The sequence below is a fragment of the Prinia subflava genome, chromosome 22, assembly GCF_021018805.1.
Source record: "Prinia subflava isolate CZ2003 ecotype Zambia chromosome 22, Cam_Psub_1.2, whole genome shotgun sequence".
In the NCBI taxonomy this organism is placed as follows: Eukaryota; Metazoa; Chordata; class Aves; order Passeriformes; family Cisticolidae; genus Prinia; species Prinia subflava.
Window position 1 is genome coordinate 359,463 of NC_086268.1, and position 18,296 is coordinate 377,758.

General features: G+C 56.4%; 1 protein-coding gene across 4 annotated transcripts in view; it reads right to left on the reverse strand.

Annotated features, from left to right (window-relative positions):
- ZBTB16 (zinc finger and BTB domain containing 16) overlaps positions 1–16,888 on the reverse strand; it is a 53,976-nt gene extending 37,088 nt beyond the window's left edge. Inside the window, exons 1-2 of one of the 4 annotated variants that reach the window (XM_063417872.1) lie at positions 16,114–16,441; positions 14,078–15,419 (exon numbers count right to left, since the gene is read on the reverse strand). In XM_063417872.1, the coding sequence (XP_063273942.1) occupies positions 14,078–15,345 (1,268 nt within the window). In that variant the 5' untranslated portion in view covers positions 15,346–15,419; positions 16,114–16,441. Of the gene's footprint in view, positions 1–14,077; positions 15,420–15,911; positions 16,042–16,113 lie in introns of those variants that run through there. The other 3 variants (XM_063417873.1, XM_063417874.1, XM_063417875.1) reach the window with 3 other exon arrangements.
- Between the last annotated feature and the right edge of the window lie 1,408 nt (positions 16,889–18,296).

Genomic DNA, 18,296 nt, shown 5'->3' on the forward strand with positions numbered 1-18,296 from the left:
ATGTGGCATTCAAACCCTCCCAGCCTTCTGCCACAAAGAGAGGTTTCTAAGCTACAAAAAAAAAGGGGGGGGGAGGAGGGGGGGTGGTGCTCGCAAGTTTTTAACAACAAATGCAGCGACTTGCCTCCAGGTTCCCACCCGATTTCCCTGTGCCAGGCTGGGGGAAAGGCACGTGGGAGGGAAAATCTGGGGTTTCTCCAGAGCCACCTGCAATTCCCCTTGATAGTGAGGGAAGTGAGAGGAGTCTGGTCTGGGGCTCATCCATGTGCTGGGTAGGGGTTGCAGACAGGGCACCCTGGGGTTGCACACCAGCAAGAGTGGGCAGATTTTGGATAAGCTACCTGGATTACCATGCTGCATCCACTTGGCCAGCCTTTGCAGCATCCCCCCACCTAATCCATTCAGGACAACTTAAAGATGCCTGGTAAAAACTAAGGAATCTGTGAAGCTTGAAGAGTGTTTCAGGTGATGAGTCAAAGTGAGGGTGTGCACAGAAGCACATCCATTAGAAACCAGCTCTACCAAAAAAATATAAAAAAGATAAACCCAAGGCTTAAGGAACTGAAATGAAGGCTGCTCACCAGTGCCAGAGAAAAGATGCTCCAGCTCATGGTATGGTTGGCAGGAGATTAACATGTGACACCCAGGGAAAGCCAAGGACATGGAGGGAATCACTGCCATTGCTTCTGGAGGGCTCCTGACAGCCCAGGCACACTGACAAGGCAAACTCAGGAACAAACACCCCAAATCAGCTCAAATCCTGTTCAAGAATTGGGGTCTGCTGGGAGGGAATATCTGTCTCCAAAACAACCCAGAAGAAGCAGAGGGAGTGTGGCGCAGTACTGGAACACTACTTGTGTTTTAGAAGCTGTCATGTGTAAAGCATTAGTGGTTTTGAAATTGCATTCTCAAGTTAATTAAATGGACAATCTTTTGTACATAAAAAGTGAAAGCACACAATCAAAAGCTGGGGAAGAGGACGTGTCTCTCTGGAGCAGGGTGCTGCCTCTCCTTGCCCACTCTCCTGATCCAAGCATCCCAAGGGAGCCACTGGCCTGGTGTGCAGCACAGTGCCCGGGAGGCTGTCTGCTCTGTACTGAAGCATTCAGCATCTCCAAACTCCACCCCTGGGCACTGCACTGAGCCATCCCATGACTCTGCTTTCCTGCAGGAACCACACGCGCTCCGTTCAGGGATTTCCTCTGTACAGGGACATTTTACTGGCTGATGGCGGGGCGAACACCCGTGGCAGTTATCTCTGCTGCAGTAAAACACCGACCTTCAGTTTTAGGCAGGAGGTAATGTTCACCATCGATTGGATCCACCATAAGCTGTTGATAATTACTATTATCTCTGAGTTAATCTTGTGAGAGGTCAACAGTTTTATAAAAAACTTGCAAGCTGTATCTTTTACCTTCTAACTTCATATCTGGGTCAAAAGGTCAATTACTGCAGCTTGCTGAGTTAGGATTCCACAAAAAAAAGTCTGCTCCCACCCCAAAGCCCCACTGGAGCATGGGGCATGTGAGCAGAAAAAGCACCCTTGCACAGGCAAAGCACCCAAACTCTTGGGCTGAGAAGTCCAAGGGAAGAGTTTTCTCAAGTCAGGGCTATCCCTGTTCATGAGCTGAGCTGGGGTTGGGGACCGGGCTGCAGCCAGGGGCTGCTCTGTGTCACCCTGGCGAATGCACAGTCCCTGCCTCGTGGCACAGGGCTCTGAAGATGCCAAACCCCACCGCAAAGCGCCGTGGGTGGGCAGCCCCTCCCTGCCCCGAGTGCACAAAATGAGAGCTTAAACTCCTGGGCACAACTCCCACACCTACCCATGGTGGTGGCAAATGGAAGCACAGCAGAAGCCTTTGGAGGTGCTGGGAGAAGCCCCAAAAATGGATGAAGCTGTGGCCCACACTCTGATCCTACCTGCCTCTCTGTGCTCCGCATCACCAAAGATCATTGCTGCCGTTACTTTACCCCCCTGACAGGCTGCTGCCAGGCAGCTCTGGGCAATATTTTGCTTGGGGAGCAAAAAAAATCCCTTGGTGCTGCTGCAGCCCCTCCCGTGAGCGCAGCCCGGGCCCGCGGAGCATTGCTCAACTGCTCGGCAGGCAGGTGTCATAAACAAGCAGGCACATGGCAAACATATCGATTTCCCAGAGCTTATCGCACGGCAACCAGTGCTCAGTTACCAGGCTACTTTAATATGTAATTTACTGCGAGAAGGGAGAGTGGGGCTGAGGGTGGCTGGAATATTTACTGTGGGATGGACGGGGAGGTGGAAGGTGTGAGCAGGAGGGAAGAACGGTGTCTCCTGCCTCCAGCCATCCTTAGTATTTTCTAACTATTAAAAAAACCTCCAACCCCTCACTGCTGCGATGGAGTGTTTACACAGATGCCATTAATCTCCTCCTGCAACTGTTTACATTATGAAAATATAGTCTGAGCTGCCCAGGCTCTCCATTGCCTTCATTTAAATTCAGATGCTTAATTTCTGTCAAAACAGAGCCCACCAAAATTACCTCCATCCAGTTCTGGTGCTCAACTTGCCTCATCATCTGAGAACTGCCTGACAGAGTGGGGAGGGACCCCAGGTGGGAGACTGGAAAAGCAGGAGAGAGGTGGCATTTCAAAGGCTCCTCTCTCCAGCCTAGATGGGACCACACGTGAAAGCCAAGACCAAAGCCCAGCCTGAGATAATGCTCCCACCCTGCATCCAGTCACCCACTGGCAGTGTGGATGCTTGCCCTGACTCAGCACCTTCAGCTACCCGAGCAGGTGTTTTGCCAGCAAGCTGTCTCCCCAGCCACCAGCAGGGGTTTGGTGGGCAAGGAACCATCCTGTCTCCCTCCTAGCCCAGTCCTGCATCCCAAGCCATTTTGCAGGTGTGACCCTCAGGGGAATACTGGGATCCACAGGAGGTTGGTGTTTTCACCATATTTTAAAAATCCTTCTTGTACTATGCCTCTCAGTAGAACTTTTGGAATTTACAAGATAAATACTGGTAATTTGATTCTTATCTTCTTCAAATCCAATTCTAAGGCAATTCTGTGTAAAGGACACTAATTATAGCCCAAGGGGAAAGAAAAGGTAACCCATCAGCGAGAACACACTGGAAACGTTTAGAGGGGTAACGTTTAAAGGGGTACAGGGCACTGAAAAGTTAAATAGATTTCAAATCTGCTCCTGCAAGAACAATAATATGTTGGGTGAAAATGATGCTCAGCACCATTCCTGCTCCCCAGCTGGTCCTTCCTGTGGGCAGCTCAGTGTGCACTGGAAGTGTCAGCAGCTGGGGCTGCACCCAGGTCACCCTGCACATCCCTTTGGGACTGCCTGGCCACTCTAGAGCTGGGCTGGGACAGGCAGCAGTGCAGGGACAGCTCCATCTCTGTGCCAGACAGTCATGACGCTTTTCACCCTCATTTCCCTGGCATTATTTACTGAGGAAAAGGCAAAGTTTATACACGCAGGGGAATGTGACCAGTAACAGACACTGAAAATGACAAAACCATCACTTGTTAGTATAAAATTTATGGATTTTCCAACCAACACCTCTAAACATGGGATAGTCTGGCTGCAAAACATGCTCCAGCCACCAAATGGTTCTCGGTTCACTGCTGAAGAGCATCCTGAAGAGGAGGAGGATGGTGGGGAGAGCACATCGACCACTGCCACACGGCACAGCCCAAACATTACAGCTCCTATAAAATAATAAAACCCCAGTGCTGGGATGCAGAGCCAGGATGAGGCAGAAGATAATGCAGGAAGAATCAAAGGGATTTGGCAATCCAAATGGAGTTTTGTTTAATGAGCACTGCCACAGGCTGTCATTCCACAGGCATTAACATCCCTTGTTACCATCCCTTCGAAGACGACACGGTTATTCCCTTTAACACGGTGACACTTGCAGCTAACTCATGTCTGACCCAGACAGGCAGGGCAGACGCCGTGTGAGAGGTGACCAGAGGTAATTGAAAATACTCTCGCTGCAGACCCGAGCAGAAGGGCTGCCTCAGCAGCAACCCTCGGAGCAACAGGTGACAGCGGTGGCACCTGGAGGATGACCGCCACAGGCACACGGTAAATCAGCACTTTGCTGAGGCAGCGTTGGGCTGCCCGGGGCATGAGGAGCAGCAGAGCCACGGTCCCTGCAGCACACGGTCCCCAGAGCGGAGGGCTGCGAGCAGCCCGGCTCCGACACCTCGGTCTCAGTGGCTGCACACGGCAGCACCGCCTGTGGTGGCGATGGAGGGTCCCCTCCTCGACACACGGATCGCTGGCGGGAGGCTCGCCGCGCACGGCCGCTTCGCTCACTTAGCAACAAAGGTGCTAATTAGGGAGCGAGCTGTTCTCCACCTCCAGCCACAGGAGGATGCGGCACAGCTGCCGCTGGCGGCCGAGCCTTTGGTGCCCCACCATGCGGACAGGGCACTGCGGGATACGGTGAAAAGCACCCCAAGCGTCACCCTCAGGAGATGCCCATCTCTGTCACCCCTCTCTCAGCCCCCCAGCACCATGGCCCCCTCTTCTGCCATCCTCTGGCCAGGTCTCTCTCCCAGTGCAAGGTCCAGTGTAAGCTCTCCTCCCTGCATCCTCAGCACACAACCCACCCGAGGCCCTGCTCCCACCACCCACGTGCTGCCTGGTCACGGCCCGTGCTCCAGGGCAGCCTGCACAGATCCCACCCTGCTAAATAATGCTTTAGGCCATGCTCTCTACTGCAAGGGGAGGATGATAAACATTTCTGCACTGCTTTAAGTCACATTTGGTTCCACGCTGAGAGAAGGGCCACCTCCAGCTAAAGGGTCAGAGAAGCCAGAAATCAATATAAGCACTTGCCTCTACATCCTGAGATCCCAGTGTCCCTCCCCAGATCTGTGGGCAGGACAGGGCTGGGGGCAGCCCACAGGCAGGTCTGGGGGCATCCCCTGGCAGCCCCGGTGCTGCCCCACTCTCAGGTACTGCTAACTGAGCACCCTGCAGGCTGGGAGCTGCCAGTGGCCCAGTTCCCACCACAAACACCCATTTCCTACAGCCCTGTCCTACATGCAATCTTCCCCACAGCCCCACAAATGCAAATCCTAAATTCCCCCCAAAAACCCCAACCAAATGCTGCCCTCCAGCTAGGGTGATGACGAACTGAAAGGCTGGGGGAGGCACAGCAAAGTCAGGACAGCATTTCCCCATCCCTCACCCACGGAGAAGGCAGGAACCTGGGAAGCAAAACCAATTACTTTTCACTTTTCTTCCACTGGCAAGGTTTTCATCCAAGTTAAAATGTTCCTAAGATGATTCCTGCTACAGGGAAGCAGGTTTTCTGCCAGTTTCATTGCACATGCTGGTTCCCACCAAGCAACACGTGCAAGAGAAGGCAAGGGCAGTGTGGGCAGAGCTGCCCAAAGTGGCTTCACGTGTGACAAGCGCCTCTGGTCACTGCTCTTATTCTCAGGAGTGCCCTACCCTGTGCTTTGCACTTGGGATCTTTTCTACGAACAGGGGGAAGGAAGAAAGAGAAGAGGAAATCACCTCGTTCCTGGTAAAAATAGCAGAAGGCCCTGGCGGGGGGCGGGCGATGCGGAGGGTTCCGGTTCTGAGCCGTTTCGCAGAAAGGGGCCCCAGCATGGGCTGCTGGCACTCTGCTGTGCCCCGACCACCCCGTGGCACAGGGACCAGCCCGGGGCCGTGGCCGCGCTGCCAGGGGCACGGCGTGCGGGGCAGGGGCAGGGAGGGGTGGGGGCTGCACAGTGCCACTGCCTTATCTCCCACGCAGAGGCCGCTCGCGTGTGCTGCAGCCGGCAGGGACCGCAGCCCGTGCCCAGCCGAGATAAGATCTGTCACCAGCGCTGCCTGTGCCGCACTGTGGCAGCCCAGACTCGCACACTCCGAGAGCCGTTGGCAGGGTCTCTGCACCGAGCATCCCCTCTGTACATCCTCTCTGTGCACCCCCTCAGCAGGGAGCCCTTTTCTGCTACATTTTGCACATCCTATTCCAGACCTGTGATAATAGAATGGCTTCGATTGCGAGGGACCTTAAAGCTCATCCCATTTCAACCCTTTGCCATTGGCAGGGACGCCTTCCACTATCTCAGGTTGCTCCAAGCCCTGTCCTTGGCCAGGCCAAGCCTGACCTTGGACACTTCCAGGAACGGGGCAGCCACAGCTTCTCTGGGAACCTGTGCCAGGGCCTGCCCACCCTCACAGGTAAAGGTGATGCCTGAGCTCACAGCCATCTCTGCTCCTGCATGACAGGAAAGCCCTGAGAAACCAATGGAACCGCCAGACATGCAGTGAAACCTGGAAGGCAACCAGCTGTCCCAAGAGCCTTATGCTGCCATGCACACACACTTTCAAGAAGGTTGGCTGGGCTTTGGTTGAGTTTTTTAAAAACACAGTCTGTGCTGTGGTGAAACTGGATTTCTTGGAGTCATAGCCTTCCTGGGTTCACTCTGTGCATGCCAAAATTAGTACAACCTGTCCCTAAATACCATAATAAAAAACACGTAGTAAGCGCTTTGCCTTTATTTGTGTCAGTGGTGGTTTCAAGCAGGATGAATCACGCTTCCTCCTTAGCACTCCTTTCTAATATGATTTACTATAAATACTGCATGGAGATGAGAATGAGGGAAGGTGACCAAGGGCAAAGCATGTGGAGTCCAGCACCATCCCCAGACTCAGAGGCAAAAGCATAAAAGCGCATTCAGTAGTTACGATGGAGCGGCAAACCACATGCGGGTTGTAAGTAGCGCACTACCTGGTGAAGAAATCATAAAATCACAGAATATCCTGAACCTAAAAGGATCATCAACATCCAAGTACTGGCACGCACAGGACAGCCCCAAAAATCCCACCATGTGCCTGAGAGCATTGTCCAAACACTCCTTGAACTCTCGCAGGGTTAGCGTTTAGAAATCACAAAGATGGGAAAGATGTCTGAGAGCATTGAGACCAACCATTTGCCAAGCACTGCCAAACCCACCAGTGGAACACGTCCCCAAGTACCCCTGCTCCATGTCTCTCGAAGCCTGCTGCTGGTGATGGAAATGGCCTGCTGCTTGGGCCTGGGGGTTTTTTGAGTTCCTCTTTGCTTTTATGCTCAGTTGACATCTCCCTTCTTTATAGGTCACCGAGGTGAGAGAGCAAGCACCTTCCTCCCGCCCACAAGCTGCAGATGGGTGAAGGTGCATTTTTTCAGGCAGGGGGTGCACAGGTCCCCTTGGTGGTGTGTAGCAAACGCCACAGCACGGCCCGCGCCGGCACCCGGAGCGCTCCCCCGCTGCAGCCGCGCTCGCACCGAGCAGAGCCCGGGGTTATCAGGCCGGCCGATACACGCCGATAAGCAGCCCATCTCCCGCGCTGACACCGCTAACAAAGCAGGGTGTTTAACGCTGATTTATGGCGGGCGGGCGGCTCTCGCCAGGCTTTGCGCGCCTTGCAGCGCTCGTGCCTACGTGGAGAAGCTTTTCCTCAATCGCACACTGCCGGCTTGTTTGCTAAACAACGTGCCAATAAAACAGCAATGAGGCAACGAAGGCCGATGGAAACCTGAACCAGCACAGCAGGGCGCGTATCCAACCATAATCTACTTAAAATCAGTTAAGAACACTACAGCGAAAATGATCCGGGCGGCCCTGGCCCCCGGCCAGCGCGTAAACCTGGGCCACAAAGGCTCACTCCTGCAGCCCCGGTTTTAGGGCAATGCTCCCTCCTTCAGACGCAGTGACCTCTTGCCAAAAAGAGGAATCGACCTCTTTTGTGAATGACATGGTCCAACAGCACTCACACTCTTCCAGAGGTACCTGCTGCTCTGCTGTCAGCACAGAAGTTACCCAGAGCACTGCAACGTGAACCAGCGTGCTCCAAACCGAAACCAAGTGGTTCAGGCACACCTCGGCCTGGATAAAGATTATCCAGAACAGACACACAGGTGATGCTCCCAAAAAACCCACAGCAGGCCTGAGCAACTGGGGGTGAGCCTGGGAACAAAAGCACTGGAAACTCACCAGCCAATGTTAAAAGGTGTCTGGCCACACGCAGACTCCTCTGCCATGTCTGCATTTACTCCAAAGGATGCAAGAACCTTTCCCTGTTGCTCATATGATATCCTGTCTGAAATTCCCTTTGTGCCACCCTCCCTGTTTCAGCTGGTACCTGTCACACCACCAAACTCTAGCAGGGCCACGGTGCACGCCAGGCTCTGTCCAGGTCACGGGCTGCAGATCCCTTCCAGCAAAGGAGGGAGCGATGCCCCGCAAAGGACTGATCCCACCATAAAGCGCTGAGCCAGGCCGGGAGAAGAACCCCTCACCGGCAGAGTGACACAAGCCAGGACTGCCGGGCGAGGAGGAATGAATGGAATAGGCTAATTTACACAGGAAGTGAGCACTTACCAGACCCTTCATCCCAACACACAAAACCCTCTGCCATATCTGGAAGCAATTACACCCAGTTAACATGATCTGCCTGCCACTAAAATTAACTGCAAACAGAAATATTTTTCACTTTTGCAACAGGAGATGCCATGGCCCCGTGTTTGGCTGCCGGGAAATATTTAGTAATTACTCATTTAAAGCCTCTCTTGAAGCTGTCAAGGGGGGTGGGGGGGGGAATAAAAGAAAAATCTTGCTAATTGCAGGCAAAAAGGAAAATGCAGATCATTTTACTCTATGCAAGGAAAACAGATTTACAGACTGGTGTAACTAAAGTACCAACACCCCACAGAAGCAGGGAAGGCTGCAGGAATGCTCTGTCACCAACAGCCCAGGCTGCTCTGCACCACAGAGAAGGGAAGAAAGGATGGGCAGAATCAGCCCTAAACCAGCACAGGCTCTCTGAGGGGCCCTCTCTACAGCCATAAAGACATTTTAACCAACATCACTGTGCGAGGTGTAACGAGGACTGAGGACGCTCTGCAACTCTCATCGAGCTGCTGCAGCAACAGCCAGCTCTGGGGAAAAGCCACCCCAGTGTCCTCAGTGTGGCAGGTTTCATGCACTGGGGTCCCAGCCCTGCAGCCAGCGGGGTCCTGGTCCCTGGGAACTGAGCAGTGCTGGGGAAGGGGCTGCCCACAAGGCAGTGAGCAGGCAACGACCCCATCACGCCCCTGGATGTGCAAGGTGTCAGAAGCACCAGGCATCACGGCCAGGAGAAACCAGAGTTTTACGGGGCAGCAGGAAACAGATAAAGAAATGAACAAAAAAATACACAGAAATAGGTGTTTTCTGATGGGAACCTCAGAGCTTAACTTCCAAATGCAGTGTACACATAACTAAACTGATGCAGAATAATGGACAGAATAATGTGGAAGCCAAAGGAGGCTTTTCTCCCTCCACACTTGGAGCTGAGTATGGAAATGGTTAAGTCACCCACTGAATAAATCAAAAGTTCAAGGCTGCAACATACCACGTTGTATTCCCCCTCTGCCCATGACAAGAACCAGAGAGCCCCCGAAATCCCAAGCATCCTGCGCGGGGTCTCGGCCAGCGCTCACAGGTTACACGCTCGGGGTCAGCGCTGTGGACCTTAGCTGCAACATTCATTTCCTGAGCGGGGCACGTCCCCCTGCCCATAAAGCTAATAAGAGCTTCCTCGCCCGGCTGCCCTGCACCGCGGCCCGGCAGCGGGAGCGCTGGTTTCCATTAGCCCCTTATGATGCCAGGTGCCGCTAATAAGGCCCATCAGCAAGAAACAAGAGCTGCCAGGTCATCCTCGAACTCTGGAAATAATCATGGGCAGAGTTTGGGGCACTGCTGCCCCGGCTTCTCTTTCCCTCCTCCCCTTGCTCTCCATTTTTCCTCCTTTTTTAAAAAAGTTTAAATCGCAGCGGAACATAAATTGACGAATGCTTAAAATAAAATAAAAAACAACTACTGTATTCAGCTACTGAAATTAACACTAATAACATCTCACAAAGCACTTGGGATCCGATTTATCACGTTTATTGCTTTAATGGTACACTGCATCTGTTTCTCACTGTGACATGCCGAGCAGTGCCAATGTGCCTAATGGCATTAGCAGTACAACGCTCAGCTAATCCAGGTGGAGAGAGGGGAGGTGAGGCTGCCAGAGGAAAAGCCAAAGGCTGCATCCAGATGGGAAGCTGCAGTTTTCCCAAAAAGGAGCATTTCAGACTGGTGGGAGCATTGATGCCTGGCCCTGAACACTGGTGCTGCTGGTAGCAACCAGGCAGGTCCACTGCTTTTCTGTCCTTCAATGGAAAAGGGCACAAATCTGGAGTTTGGGGTGCAGTGGCTGGCCAGCAGCCACTGGGGCAGAGTGAGCCTCCTCAGCCCTGCCCTTAAATCTTCCACTGGCGCACACATCTTTAGCTGACAGCTCAGCCATGGAACCTCAAAATCCAGAACAGACCTGACAGTTGGCACAGAAGCTTCTCCAAGGTACACCCTCCTATATGACAGAGAAGACAAGCACCTTCCACCCAAAATTACCCCATGAGGACCATTCACCCACCACTGGCCTCATGACACTGTCACCACAAAAGCACTTTTGCTTTCCAGACCAGCATCTCCATCTCGCCCTGACACATGTGCTGCCAGCAGCCGCATCGCCGAGGCGGGTGAGTTCTCGGGCAGCGTTGGCTTGGGATCCTCAACTGTGCCACAAATGAACTGTATGGGGTCACATCCCCACTAGCAGCCTACCCACTCTCTCTATCACTTGATAAAAAACATGGTTTAAATTTTTTTAAAGTTTTAAGGTATTTAACTTCCTGATGACAAATTATGCCAGGCTCAGTTGGCAGCTCAGCACAGCTCTCGCCTTGCAGCTTAGAGGTTTTCCTTCACAAAACAGCCCCCAAAAGGGCCACTGAACTATGGCTTTTTTGTCTGCAATTAGAAGTGACGATCAATACTAACATTAGATTAAGTCTGAACTTTGCTGAACCCAGAAGGAAATCTTTTATAAAAAAAATTAAAGACTCGACGACTCAATCTACACTCAATTAGTCAAAATCATAAGCTTGGTAAGGGAGAAAAAAAATGGATCATGCAGCAGCTGGGGGGTTCAGGGACCTGACAACCCCGATCAGAGGCAGCACCAAGGCTTTTGGCCGCTTGGCCCCCCGAAGGTCACAGCTCAGTGCTCCTGGGTATGACACGGCACAGCCCATGCTGCCACGAGGCCAAGGAGCTGTGTTACCTCACTGGGCCAGGACAGATGACTGTCCCTCGGGCACTGTCTGTCACCCAGGGCCAGTGGCCCCCCGTGCTTGCTGAGGCCAGGCCAAGCCTCTGCTCTCCTTTTTCCTGCATGTGCTTCCCATACAAATTAAGACAGGAACAACACTCAGAAGGCTCCAAGACTATAAACATATATGTTTACACTTCTATAGGCATGTGTGTGGGTAAACAAACAGCCCCGCCATATGCATGCGCTGCCTGTGCTCTGCAAACAGGCTCGGCACGCTCTGGCTCACCGAGCTCCCTGCGGAACAGGCGGCACTGGTGCTGGGTGGCTTTGGGCTCTGTCACCTGCTGGGGCTAGGCACGTGGAAGCTGTCACACTGGCAGCCAAACACCCCATGGAACAGGGAAGTACCCCTGCCCCCGGCCCCAGCTCACCACAGCTGGGAACGGCTCTGATCGGGCACCTCTGCCTCGCATCAGGGTCGGAAAGCAAAACCACAGCAGCGAGAGCACGGCAGAAAGAGGTCAGCGAAAGTCACGAGTGACACCACGCTGCCCCTGGCACATCCTGCCCCCCTCCAGCCGGTGGGGAGGTGGTGCCCAGACCCCAGGGCAGCTCCCCAGGCCCCCTCACCAGCAGGCAGTGGAGCGAAGAGGAGCCCGCAGCCTGCACGGTGCAGCTGCCACCAGAGCTGCTCCGGCAGAGCTGCAGATCCCAACCCAGCGCAGATGCTGTTTAACAGCTCCATGAATACAATAGGATCCCACAAATCCTCCCCAAATGGTAATTCTCATAACGTATTAGAAAGCAAACACTATAAAAAAGCCACATGAGACCCTGTCTACACACAAACCGCCTGGGATTTAGACTTTAGGGGCTGGGGAGTGAGTTCATTGGACTGTTACCCAATGCCTTTTAACATGGATGGTCTTACAGATCAGTTTAAACACGGCTCAAAGGATTTGGCTAACCCTGCAAAGTTTGCCAGCACCAGGTAATCGGTCTGAAAGCAAGAACAGGCAGAGTTTGGTGCTGGCTTCAGCAACTGCCTTTATGGCTCCGCTGGCAGGGGCCAGTACTGAGCTCCGTGCTCCAGGCAGACCCCGAGCCCCGCGGAGCACGGCGTGTGCCCAGCCTCACGATAAGGATCATGAATAAGTGAGAAATAAGCTACGGCTGCAGCCGTGGCTGTCAAAACAAGCAGAGCCCGGGAAGGCGCTGTGAAATAGGGGCTGCTGTGCTGGACAGCTGGGCCATGCTCCCTCATCTCCCGACCACGCGGGGAAGGATCCGACCGCGCAGCTCTCCCTCCCTCTGGGCAGATTCACGGCTGGCGACAAGAGCCTCCGGACAGCCCCGGCATCGCCCTCCACTGCGGCCACAGCAACTGCTGCTCTGGGCTTGGAGGGGGAAAGGGAGAGCCTTGAGCCCGTGGCAGAAAGGCACGTTAAAATTCTCCCTGAGCCCTCACTGCAGCTCTCCCGGTGACGTTCGGTCTGCATCACTGCACGGCCGAGGCGGCTTCGAGGACGCAACCAACGCCAGCCCCGGCTCTCCCACTCGCGAGAGGGGGAAACAAAGCCCAAAGCGACTGTGCCCCCACACGGAGCCGAGGACCCTCAAGGGGTGAAGGCTGCTCCCCGCAGGGTCCATGCGGCAGAGCGAGGGGCAACGCTGCCAGCGCTGGCAGACCCGCGCAGGGCTGAGGATCCCGGCGCGGCGGCTGCCGCCCTGCCCGGAGCGCTCACGGGCTGCGCGTACCGGGAGCCAGAGCTCCGGCGGGGCAGCCGACAGCAGCGACCCCGCCGGCAGCGCCCACTGCCCCGCCAGAGGCGCGCCGGCACGGACACCGGCCCTGGAGCGCCTTATGCGCATCAGGACTAATTAACCTGTTGATTCATTAAAAATCTGACACGGTGCGAAGCCAGGGGAGGCAGGGAGAAGCTACGGCACCATGCCGGTGATATCTTCCCGAGGCAGGACGCTGCTGTCCTGCCGCGGGGCTGCAGCAACACCGGGAGCTAGAGCGGCGCTCACCGAAGCACGTTCAGAGCCACGGGATTTCACTGGCGACGCCGATTTTAGTGTGGTAGTTAACGCGGGTCCCTTCCCCAGCCAAATCACGGAATAAGCCCTGGTCCCTGAGCCACGACCAGGAGGCAATAAAGAGCGGAGCACTGAGCTCCGTGTCAGTAACCACCACCACGCTCCCACTCCGCAGCAAGCCCTCGGGGTCGGGGCTGGGAGAGGGCACACAGATCCCCCCACCCTGAGCAGGGGGTCCCGAAGCCGCATTTGCGGCCACTGGAGGTCCAGCCCTTCAGCTTCCCCGCAGGGACAGACCCGCGGCTCTGCGGCAGCCCGAGCCCTCTGCGCTCACCCCGGCGTTACCCAGCCTGACCCCCGCGCCGCTTTGTGCAAAGTGTAAATGTTTCATAAACCGGGAAGCTGAGCAGCACAAAAACCCCCAGGCTGGCAAGTCACCACACGTTGCCACCACCACTACCCGTGCTGGTGCGCCCCGGCACTGGCACAGGAGGAACCAGCTCTCAGCAGAGTGGCCGAGTGCTGTCTGTCCCCACTGCATCTCTCCACACGCACATCCCTAAACTCAGAGGGTAGCTAACTGTGAGCTGCTTGGTTGATGCCAGCCAGGGAAACTGGTGGGGTTTATGCTCGCAGGAAACACCGACAGTCTCAGCTCATCCGGGCTGTCCTCAGCCAGCACTCACTGGAAGGAACCTTCTGGCACGGACACCAGACCTGGAGGAGCTGCAACAGCCATCCCTCTAATAATGCTACTCCATAAGCTGGTTCTGGGGTACACGATGGAAACTTTGCACCAGCACGTACAACACTCAGCCAAAACCCGAAACCCTCTGGAGAGATCCTGGCTGCCCGGTGCAGCGCGCCACAGCGCGGCCTCGGCACTCACCTGTGCTGCTCCAGGGTCTCGTTGTCCGGCAGCTCTGCCCCACACACGCTGCACTGCTCGCCCAGGGCTCTGCTCTCTGTCTTCATGCCAGCTGCCAGCTCCCCCAGCTTGCTGAACAGCTCCCGCTGGATGAAGCCCTGGGGCAGCAGCCCGCCATAGGCGCTGAAGTCCATGGAGACAGCCAGGGCCGGCTGCACGTGCAGGGCGGACGCCACGGTGGGCGGCACGCCGAGCACCGGCTCAGTCTTGTGGTTCGGCAGCAGGGAGTAGATGCCCAAGGGCTTCTCTCCCGGGGCAGTGGCGGATGGCTCCGGCCCCAGCGGCAGCCCCTGGCCAGGCTCAAGGGGTGGCTCGGCACCCTCCTCACGGGTGTAGTGCAGTTCACGGGCACTGGTGATGACACTGCTGCGGGTCGGGGTGCCAGGTCCTTCCTTGCCCTTCTCGTCAGGCTTCTCCCCACTGGAGGCACCGGGCTCGGCCGTCCGGGGGCTGTCATGGCTGGAGGCCTCATCCACCTGCATCGCTTCAGTTTTGACTTCGGTGAGGCCAGAGGGGCGGCGGGCGGTGGCACAGCGTGAGTCCTCAGGGGCACTGGGAGCCAGGGCACCCTGCAGCAGGGACTGCCCGATGGTCATCAGGCTGTCCACCGCCGCCTTGGTGGGGCTCATGGAAGAGAGGGAGCAGTAGGATGCGGAGGCAGAGGGGCTCTCCTCCACTGTGGCTGCTGGCAGACTCTGGCTGGCCGTGCCAGCATAGCCACCTTCCTCCCCAGTGGGCTTGGAGATGAAGAGGCCCTTGATGTACCTTGACTTCCTCTCCTCCTCCTCCTCAGTGGTGGCGGTGGCACCTCCATCAGCCATGGCGACCTCGGTGTCATTGTCCTCAGAAGCCTGTATAGTCTCCAGGATCTTCAGGCACTGCTCCTCCAGGTACTCTATTTCCAGGATCTCGGCAGCATAGAGCAGGTCGTCCAGGTCCTCGACCTTGGCTTGTAGGGTGGCGGTGTACGCGTACTCCAGGATCTGCTGGAACGTCTTTGGCGAGAGGAAGTCCAGGGTGTAGTGCTGGCTGTTGCGGTGGAAGAGGATCTCGAACATCTTGCTGGTGCAGGCCAGCACGGTCCGGTGCGCGTGGAACTCCTGGCTGTCCACCATGATGACCACGTCGCACAGCGTCCCCGCCAGGCGCATCTGGTTGGCTTTGTGCAGCAGCCCGGTGGGGTGGCAGGGGTTCTGCAGCTGGATCAGCCCCATCTTAGTCAGATCCATGGCGCGCCCCAGGCTCACACATCAGGGTGTCTCGTCGTCGCTCAAATCTGGGACCAGCTTTGTGTGCCGACTATCTGTGAAAACAAAAGGCGGAGGGGGAGAGGAGCAGAGTGGAGCGGGAAAGGGGGAGCGGGGAGGGAAGAGACGAAAGAGAGAGAAAAGGGGGAAAAAAGAGAAAAAAGGAAGGCGAGAGAGAAGGGCCGGGAGGAGAAAGGAGAGGAGAAGGGAACAGGGAGTAGAAGGGAGTGGGGAGAAGGGAGCGGGGAGGAGAGGGAAGTTAGCCCGCAGCCCAGTAGCGACTCGCCCAAAAGTTTCCGCGCGTCCCGGCGGATCCGCTCCCGGCGGAGCCGCGTCCCCGCCACCGCCGGCCGGGAAAGGCAAGGGAGGGAAGGGAGAGGAAGGTGCGCATCCCCCGCCGCCGCCCGGTTCCAGCTCCGGCCGCCCCGTCCCGCCGGCAGCGCGGCCCCATCAGGTGCGCGGCGAAGCGGCAGAGCCCCAGCCCCACGGCGGTCTCGGGGCGGGGGACGCGGGGGGTCCCGGTGCCGCCCCCCCTCGCCCGCACTCACGGCGGCCGGCGGCTGCTCCGGCAGTTCGCACTGCCCGCTCTCATCGCCGCCGCCGCCGCTCGCCGCGCCGCGCAGCAAATCACGGCGGCGCCGGCCCCCGGGCCGCCCCGCGCCCGCGTCAGGCCGCCCCCACCCACCCGCCCGCCCCCGCCGGGCTGAGTGCGGGCGCCCCCGCCCGGCCCCGCCCCGCGCAGCCCCGCACCTTGCGGGAGCGCGGCGGCAGCGGCTGGACAGCGCTGCCGACAACAAACATGGAGGAGCCGGAGGCGGCGGCGGGGAGCCCGGCACCCGGAAGCCCGGCGGTACCGGGCAGCGGCTCCGGGCAGCGGCGCGGCGGCCCCGGTCCCGCTACGAGCGGGGCTGCGCGCCCCGACGGGCTGCGCCCCCCGCCCCGACGGGCTGCGCCACCGCCGCGCCCGCGCCAGACAAAGCCGCCCCCCGCGCCGCGCCTGGGCGGACCGCCGGCCCCGGGGGTGGAGACGGTAAAAACCAACCCCAGAGCCCAGTTTGGGGTCCGGTGGCGGATCCCGACCAGCAGCGGCGGCGGTTGTGACATGATGTGACACCGAGCACGTTGTCGCCCCGACGAAGCCGGTTTTTCTTCCCCCCTTTCCCCCCCCCGCGATAAAATACTGACGCCGTGACGGCACCACCTGGATGTGGCGGGTGCCCGCACCCCAGGACGGGCCGTGGGGCTCTGCCACAAGGGAAGGGAGCGAAACGCACGGGGAGCCGCCAGGCACCCCGTGACAGCGACAACAGCACCGGGCAGCGGCACGAGCAGCGGGCCATGCGCCGAGGCTGCTCTGTGTGTGTGCCCTGAGCATCCTCCCTCGAGCGAGGACGTGCGTGTGCCTCAGTTCCTCGGCAGTGCCCACGCTGAGCGCACCAAGAGACCTGTGTAATCCCCGGGGAGGGGCAGGGTGGCAGCCACACAGCTCTCCCTTCTTCCCTCCCTGCCTGCTGCACCCGCGGCACAACGCAGCCAGCACAGGGCCCAGTATCGTCAGCTAAAACAACAAACATGGACAGCATTAGTACAAAGATACCCTTGGGGTAAAGCAGCGCAAATGTAATCTAAGGAGAACGTTATGGGGAAGTGTGTTTATAATTATAATGGGATTTAATGTACTTTGGGACCAGATGATAGCAGTCATTTAACGAGAACAGCCTAATAACGGAGGCCTCGCGATGCGCGGCGGCGCTGCGCGGGTTGTTAGACGCGTGTGATAACGCCGCGCTCGCCGTGCTATAGTTAAGGGTAAGGCATCAGCTTACTCCTATTTTTTCGGGGGTTATAACTCTGCTGCTGTAATTGGCAGAGAGCAGGGACGCACCGCACAGGCAGCCAGCGTGCCTGCAGGATGGGGTTTTTAATTGTCTCAAACTGCTTGAGTTCCTCCCTCTTCCAGACTTTAAAATCCAAACAGCTGAGAGAGGGAAATAGTGAGACTGTGGTTTCAGGTGTTTGTTTACCCCTCTCTAACTTTTAAAAGGCTTGATTTCAGGACTGAAATTTTGCAGGCAGTTAGGGATATGTTCTTAGTGTAGCTCACATGAAATTAAGCTGCGTGAGTCCCATTAGCAATAATGGAAATCCCACGGCTAAATTCCCAGGCAGCATCCTGAAAATTAACCCCCCAGTCCTTCCTGTCAACTGGTGCGTTGCACTTTTTGTTGCTCCTCTAATACATACAGTAAAAGCTACTGAATTGTTTAAGACACCAACTTCCCACAGCCGCTGTTTGCCAAAGGCAGTGGCCAGCTTGGTGACCCTGAAAAGGGACAGCCCACATACCCTGGCAGTGGGGCTGCCCAGCACCTGCAGCCCACAGGTAAGGCCCACAGAGATGCTTGGAAAGCTACAGCCACGGCCTTCAGGGTCATTTCCCCATGTGCTGGCATGGGAGTCAATCCCTTGTCATGCCTCCCTGGTACCTTCCATTTCCCTCCCATCTCTCCCCATCAGTTTCCAATTTATTTACTTTTCTGGTCTTAATCCCCACCTTGTAGTGTAACGTGTTTATTAGAAAGGCACCAGCAGCTAAATGAAGCCAAGCTGGGCTCTGTGTTAAGTAGCAGTCACGCCCAAGTGCCTCTCCATGTGCCATTACTCCGAGTGATTGAGGCAATTTCTTCCTCCGCCACGAGTTTCACTTGTAAATCTCTCAACCAGATACGGTGCAATGATGTGCTGCCTGGTGTGATTATTATTAACCTCCAGCATTAAACCCTTGAGTCAGTGGTTCCTCAGGAAGGGCTTTCTGTGTGAGGACCAACCAGGGACATTCTCCCCAGGAAAATGAGGGATCCATTCAGATCCGCTTCTAGCCCTCAGCCCAATCACTTACTTGGACAGGGAGACATGAACATTTACTTCCCCAG